The sequence below is a fragment of the Lichenostomus cassidix genome, chromosome W (assembly GCF_008360975.1).
Source record: "Lichenostomus cassidix isolate B80296 chromosome W, HeHo_3.0, whole genome shotgun sequence".
NCBI lineage: Eukaryota > Metazoa > Chordata > Aves > Passeriformes > Meliphagidae > Lichenostomus > Lichenostomus cassidix.
The window spans coordinates 5938804-5945792 of NC_139510.1; the positions used below are offsets into that span (position 1 = coordinate 5938804).

General features: G+C 42.0%; 1 protein-coding gene across 1 annotated transcript; it reads right to left on the minus strand.

The window, feature by feature from the left end:
- Nucleotides 1–3636: 3636 nt before the first annotated feature.
- LOC146425392 (uncharacterized) lies at nt 3637–5737 on the minus strand. The gene has a single exon (XM_085041731.1). It carries the CDS (start codon nt 5721–5723, stop codon nt 3771–3773), a length of 1953 nt encoding a protein of 650 aa, XP_084897857.1. The 5' UTR covers nt 5724–5737; the 3' UTR covers nt 3637–3770.
- Nucleotides 5738–6989: the final 1252 nt, after the last annotated feature.

The window sequence follows — 6989 nt, forward strand, 5'->3', positions numbered from 1 at the left end:
TAATACTCCCATCTGCTTTGATGGTAATTAAGTTTTAGAAATAGGCAACATGATATAGATGGCAGAAGAGTTCAAATTGTCAGACTAGATTTATCACTTCCCTCACATGGTGGAGACACCACAAATAACCCAAAATCTTTAACAGGTGGGAGCAATAAGAACCAGCATCAGAATTACAGGCTCTCATCCCCACTGCTTCACATAGCAATACAAGTAGGGTACTCCTGAATTACAAGCCTTTATAGCACATCTTTACAATTGCAAATATATGAGCTCTTATCCCAGGGCAGGCTAGCAGTTTGTCTTCTGGGTAGATAGAAAATTATGCATGCAGTTAACTATCATTCTGCCAGAATAAATCAATACTCAATGCCACAATAACTCACTTGTCAACACTTCTCATCTCAACTAAAAAAACCTGTGAAATTATTTCCCCTTCAAGCTGGTAGAGCTGTAACACTTGCAACTATTGGAGATCTCTGCTTCCAAGCCATGTAAAATCCTTCCTAGCACTTTGAGAGCAGCTCCATTCGTTCACAGCCCTTCCCCCAGACACAAATTTGTCAGGCTCAAAACCCATTTACAACTCTCCATCTCTACTTCTGAAACCAATTTTAGGCCTGCCATGGTTTAAGCTCAGCTGGCAACTCAGCGCCAGGTAGCTGCTCTCTCACTCCCCCTCATCCCCCCACCCCCACCCCCACCCCAGTGGAATGGGGAGGAGAATAAAAAGTAAAATTTGTGGGTTGAGATTAAAAAAGTTTAATAATTGAAAAAAAGTAAAATACAATCATCATCATGACAGATTAAACACAAGGAAAACAAGTGATACACAATAACATTGCTTACCACCTGCTGACTGATGCCAAACCCCATCCCCAAACAGGCTCCCTTTCTGAGTAACTCCCACAGTTTATATACTGGGCATGACATTTTATGGTGTAGAATATCCTCTTGGCAAGTTTGAGTCAGCTGTCCTGGCTGTGCTCCCTCCCAGCTTTTTGTGCAGCTCCTCACTGGCAGAGCATGACACTGAAAAGTCCTTGACTTGGGTAAGCCCTACTTAGTAACAACCAAAACATCAGTGTGTTTTCAACATTATTCTTATAGTGAATCAAAAACACAGCACTGTATCAGCTACTGAGAAGAAATTAATTCTATCCTAGCCAAAATCAGGACAATATCCATGCCATATTCCATACCATTTATGTCATGCCAAGTCCCACACTTTCCAATACCCCATCACCTTCCCTATTTATTTATTTTGATAGATATACTCACAGATATCATCCCCTTAGTCTATGGACTGCCTCTGCAAAATATCCACAAAACATCCACAGAATGTCTCTTGAATTAATTTCATAGAATGTGGTGTTGGATTGTTGCATGTTGAAACCAGTTCTGATTCCATTTCTGCTGCACTCATTCAGTTTTATCAAAGTTCATTCTTCATTAATGCAATTATTGGACTGGAGTGTCACGGTCCACTCATGAGCAGACGCGTGATGGTTCATACCAGCTACGATCTCAGAGTGCAAAAAGGAAAAGAAAACACAAAATGCAACAAGTCAAGGGAGTTAAATTTCAATCCAAGGGGGAACTTTATTAATTTGGCCGGTAAAGCGGCCTGCGATAGAGAGAGAAAGAGAGAAAATTGGGAAAAGATGGGGAGGAAAGGGAAGGAAAGGGGACTATAGCTACCACCACGGGTCCACAGACGTCCGATGTCCCTGGCGTCCCGTCCAGTCGGCGTTCCTTGGCCTCTGCAAAGATCGATGTGATCTTTCGGTGGGGAAGATCTTTGGAGTTCAGCCACTCCTGAGCTGTCTTTTATGCTAGTCCATACACCTGGTCCCTCCTTGCCAGCCACCTTTGCTCCCCCTTAATTCTTGTGGAGATTTGCCAAACTCCACTTGGCAGGGTCAAGGGAGGAGTGTCCGAGGCATGGTCGGCAGGTTTTTCACAATGGGTGTCAGGGCAACGGGTGCAAAGCCTTCGTCACATACCCACATTGGCAGGCACAAGGTCTTTGTTCTGTATCAACTCAGGCAGGTGCAAAGTCTTCGTTCTGTACCACCTTAGGCAGGTACAAAGCATTCGCTCCGTATCAGCTTTGGGTAGGCACAAAGCATTCGTTCCGTACTACCTTAGGCGGGCACGAAGCATTCGCTCCGCACCAGCCTTAGGCAAGTACACAGCATTCTCTGCATAAGTCCTGCACCTGTAATTTCTGATGAGAAATGTTGAGACAGAACTCGATTCTTGGATCGACCCTTACACCACCCGGTGGCTCAACGTTTATCTTCAGGACCAGTTGTCTTCTTCATGATGAGTCGTCTTCTGGGTGAGTTGTCTTTCTTTGTGATGAGGTGTCTTCTGGATGAGTTGTCTTCGGGACCACATGGTGGTAACACTAAGGATGGGGGAAGGGGAGAGAAGGGAAGGAAGGGAAACAAGATAGGAAAGATTTTTACATTTACTTTTTGCCATGCAGCTTGCTCAATATGAATCAATGTGATATCAGATTTCAGAATTTGGTGGGAAGCAACTGGAGCTGAGTAAGAGAAGTCACATCCCATGATTTCAGTAAAATTACAAATACAAATATTTGTATGATTACTGGTATAAGCTATCACATTTCCTACTGTGATATTACTACAAACAGTTCTTAAGCATGCACAACCCTTGCCAATGTAAATGATTACGGTTTCAGGGTTAATTTCAGGACGAATTTCCAAAATGGCAAACATTTTGGTCAGTGTCTAAACAAAAATCTTGTGTTCTGATGGTGTTATTTTTACAGTTGTTCCCGCACAATGCAGAATTCCAGATCTATTGTTTGCCATTTATCATTCACCTTTTGGGCCCATGCTCTGTGCTCAAAAGGATAGAGTATAGTTCCATTGTGGTTCAAGCCTAATGTGAAAACAGGATAAATCAAAGATACTGAAGCATTGTGAATAATGTGTAAGCTATAAAAGTGTTATTAACATGATTATAGGTAAAATTTACCAACTTCCACCAAGATTGGAGGTTCTTTTCAAAATTGTTAGCACTATCCCAAATTATTTTTCAGATTTCTGTGGGAAAAATGCCTTCTTAAAGGCTGTTGCATTTTTGTCAGATCAAAAGTTGCAGTAGCCAATTTGTTCAATAACACCTCCGAATCAATGCTATTTAGAACTCCCAATCTAGTTCCTAAAAACACCAGTCAGGTCTCTTCGACATACATCTCCAGGAGAAAAGGGAGCAACCTTTTTGAGAGACCATTCTGGTTTAAATAGTATTTGTTGTTGGCTGGTGTTTCCACTTATAAATGGTATTGAAAACCAGGTTCCACTTTTCTGCATCCCACTTGAATTTTTTCATCAATGACACTGGGTAGGGTTCTAACCCACTCATTTTTATCCCAGACCCAATCAGACGAATGGTAAATTTTGTCATCATGCATTAAGACTACAGCCAAATTTGGATGGTTATTTTTGGGATAATTTCTGGAAGAGCTAGAATATTCTATGAAGGCTTGAGATCAAGGCAATTCATTATTATTTTGGTTATAGGAAGAAGGCGTAATGCAGAAAAGTATGAGCAATCTAATGAAAATTTTGTAGGCCATTTTCAGAATTAAGTCTTCAATTCTTATTCATATTTCTTCTATAGAAATTCTTAAAGTCCCACGGGGTTCTCCTGTAAAAACAAAAATAGAGACCTTGCCCTTTTCAGGCAAAAAGGAATTAAAATGATGGAACAATAAACCAGGCATTTATTGTTTAGTGTTGGGAAAAAGGAGGGGCCACCCGGATGACTGAGGCAGGTTTATCTTGGTTGATATCCAGGCTCTCCTTTTCTTGGATAGAAAGGTTCTTTGAGGCTTCTTCTGTTACAGAAAACACATCGCAGAAATGCTCAATCTGTGCATCGACTTCAATGAAAGCAAGGCTTACCACAAACAAGCCTTTCTGCCAAGCAGTATACCTTTTCTCAGCATCCTTAAAACTGCAAGAATAAAATCCCACAATAGCTGTTATTAACACATCTCCTTTTTCTGTTTTGGTGAGCTGTTTAACATAGATCCATTCTCCATTTCCCTGCCCACCACTAGGAAATGGAGATCCTAGTTTCCCTGTTCTGGAGAAAAAAGTTTGCTTTGATGTCTCATCTGCAATTTCAGTGAAAGGGGGGGCAGAAGCTGCAATGGGTGCACTTTCTTTCACAGAGGAAGGTGGTTTTGTCACACGCCACTGAGTTACCAGTTTGCACAATTTTTCTAAATGTAAACCATCCATCAAATCTCTAGGAATTCCTTTTTTAAGTCTTAAACGCCACCAATCAAGTTGGACAGAAAGGGATTTAGACTGTGACAGTTCCTTGGCAACATCCATAGTTTTGCTGGGGCAGGGCAGTGCATTTTTAACTCCTACTTGCTGGATACCTCTTGATCTCTCTTCTAAAGGCTCCACAGGACAGTATTTTCTACTGTAATCAACTAATTCTTGTGTTACCTCCCCCCATGTCCAGACTTTAGGTCTAGGGTGAGGTCTGTTACCTGGCAGGGCTGGTGTTGAAAAGTCAGAGGAATTTGTGTAAGAGTCTGTACTGGTACTGCCTGTATTTCTGCTATTATCACCTCTGCACATAAAAATCTGCGACTGCTCCACAGGACTCATTGATGCTGTGGTCTTCTGGAGACTTGCCTCTGTGGTTTTGAGTGATTCAGGCAGTCCCCTTATTAAGGCAGTCGTAATTTCAGGGTTAACAGATAACATCATTGGTAATTCACATCCAAGAATTAGTTTTCTCTCATGTATCATTTGCAGGCAAGCAGCTTTGTGTACACTTTCTAGTAATTGGTCAGCTGTGCCTATTATTGCCAAGGGGTCTCCCCTGTCCAGAGGGTTTAACCCTCCAGCCCAGTAAGCAGCACGCTGAGTTAGAGACCATGGGGCTCGGTGATCACCTGTTGTTAAGAAAACTCCGTGGCCCCAATAACCCTCAGCCTCCTTTGCACTCAATTGTATTTGGTCACCCCCAGTTAAAGACACATATTCTGTTTCAGATTCTTTGATAAGATGCCCATATTCCCTTTTTAACTTGGCTAGTTTAGTGGCAGAATAGGGCGTTTCCTTGGTGGTTATGTGGGGGTCTGTATCTTCATCATTAGGGTAAGAAAATTCAGTTTTGATTAAGGGTCTTAAATTAGGAGGATTTTCATCAAGTTTTTTCATCTGTTCCAATTCCTTCTGTGGATACATCAGGTTAATTGATCCTGATGATGCTATATTCTGTGAACTAGTGTTCTGTGAATTAGTGTGATTTACTTCAAGAGCAGCCCTTAAGGAATGGTTTTCTTCTTCCTTGCGCTCTAATTCCTTTTCCAGTTTGGAAATTGTTGTTTGGTGACAGCGCACCAGGTTTTCTAAGGATTCTATGATTTTTCCTTCATTACTACGCTGCCTATGATGGTCTTCAATGGCTGCGATCAAGCTGGCACCCAAAACAGAACAGACTATTGTCTTGCTTTTTCCTGGTAGTAAAAACTTAACCTTAGCCTCATTCTGTAGCAGAGAAATCCGATCTACTATACTCTGCATATTTTTCCAATTCTCTCGAGCCCAATCTTCCCCAAAAGGAGAGGGTCGAGCACCATATTTAGCCAAAAATGTAAATAATACATCTTTATCATCTACCAACTGAGAATCTCTCTTCTCCTGTTTGCCAGGCATCTTTTTCCTTATCCTAACTCAGAAATAAAACCAACAACAAAACCAACAATAAAAACAACTCAAATCCACTTGAGAAACATTTCTCTCTATCCTGATTCAGAAATAATACAACCTCAAAAGGATATAACAACAAAAAACAGCTCAAAATCTATCCTGAAACAAAACAACTCCAAAAACAATGCAACAACAACAGCTCAAAATTCATTTGAGAAACGAATTCTCAATCCTGAAACAACTTCAAAAATAATACAACAACAACAACTCAAAATTCATTTGAGAAACAAATTCTTAATCCTAAAACAAAACAACTTCAAAAACAACAAAAACAGCTCAAATCTACTTGAGAAAGTTAGATACTTGCCAATGGCCACTCTTACCCTTTCTCAGGTGTCACTAAAACAAAAATTTAACTCCCCTTCTTTTTGCACTCTAAGTTCTGATAGCCGGAATCCCAATAGAGTCCTCAAAAATGAGTTTTGAGGGGTTTTGTCCCTCAGCCTCTATCAGGATCCTGTCCGTGACGCCAATTTATGTCACGGTCCACTCATGAGCAGACGCGTGATGGTTCATACCAGCTACGATCTCAGAGAATTTATGTCACAGTCCACTCATGAGCAGACGCGTGATGGTTCATACCAGCTACGATCTCAGAGTGCAAAAAGGAAAAGAAAACACAAAATGCAACAAGTCAAGGGAGTTAAATTTCAATCCAAGGGGGAACTTTATTAATTTGGCCGGTAAAGCGGCCTGCGATAGAGAGAGAAAGAGAGAAAATTGGGAAAAGATGGGGAGGAAAGGGAAGGAAAGGGGCTATAGCTACCACCACGGGTCCACAGACGTCCAGCGTCCCTGGCGTCCCGTCCAGTCGGCGTTCCTTGGCCTCTGCAAAGATCGATGTGATCTTTCGGTGGGGAAGATCTTTGGAGTTCAGCCACTCCTGAGCTGTCTTTTATGCTAGTCCATACACCTGGTCCCTCCTTGCCAGCCACCTTTGCTCCCCCTTAATTCTTGTGGAGATTTGCCAAACTCCACTTGGCAGGGTCAAGGGAGGAGTGTCCGAGGCATGGTCGGCAGGTTTTTCACAATGGGTGTCAGGGCAACGGGTGCAAAGCCTTCGTCACATACCCACATTGGCAGGCACAAGGTCTTTGTTCTGTATCAACTCAGGCAGGTGCAAAGTCTTCGTTCTGTACCACCTTAGGCAGGTACAAAGCATTCGCTCCGTATCAGCTTTGGGTAGGCACAAAGCATTCGTTCCGTACTACC

Bases quoted from the DNA above. Each gene is read 5' to 3' on its own strand.
- LOC146425392 (XM_085041731.1), bottom strand. From the start codon at position 5,723: ATGCCTGGCAAACAGGAGAAGAGAGATTCTCAGTTGGTAGATGATAAA.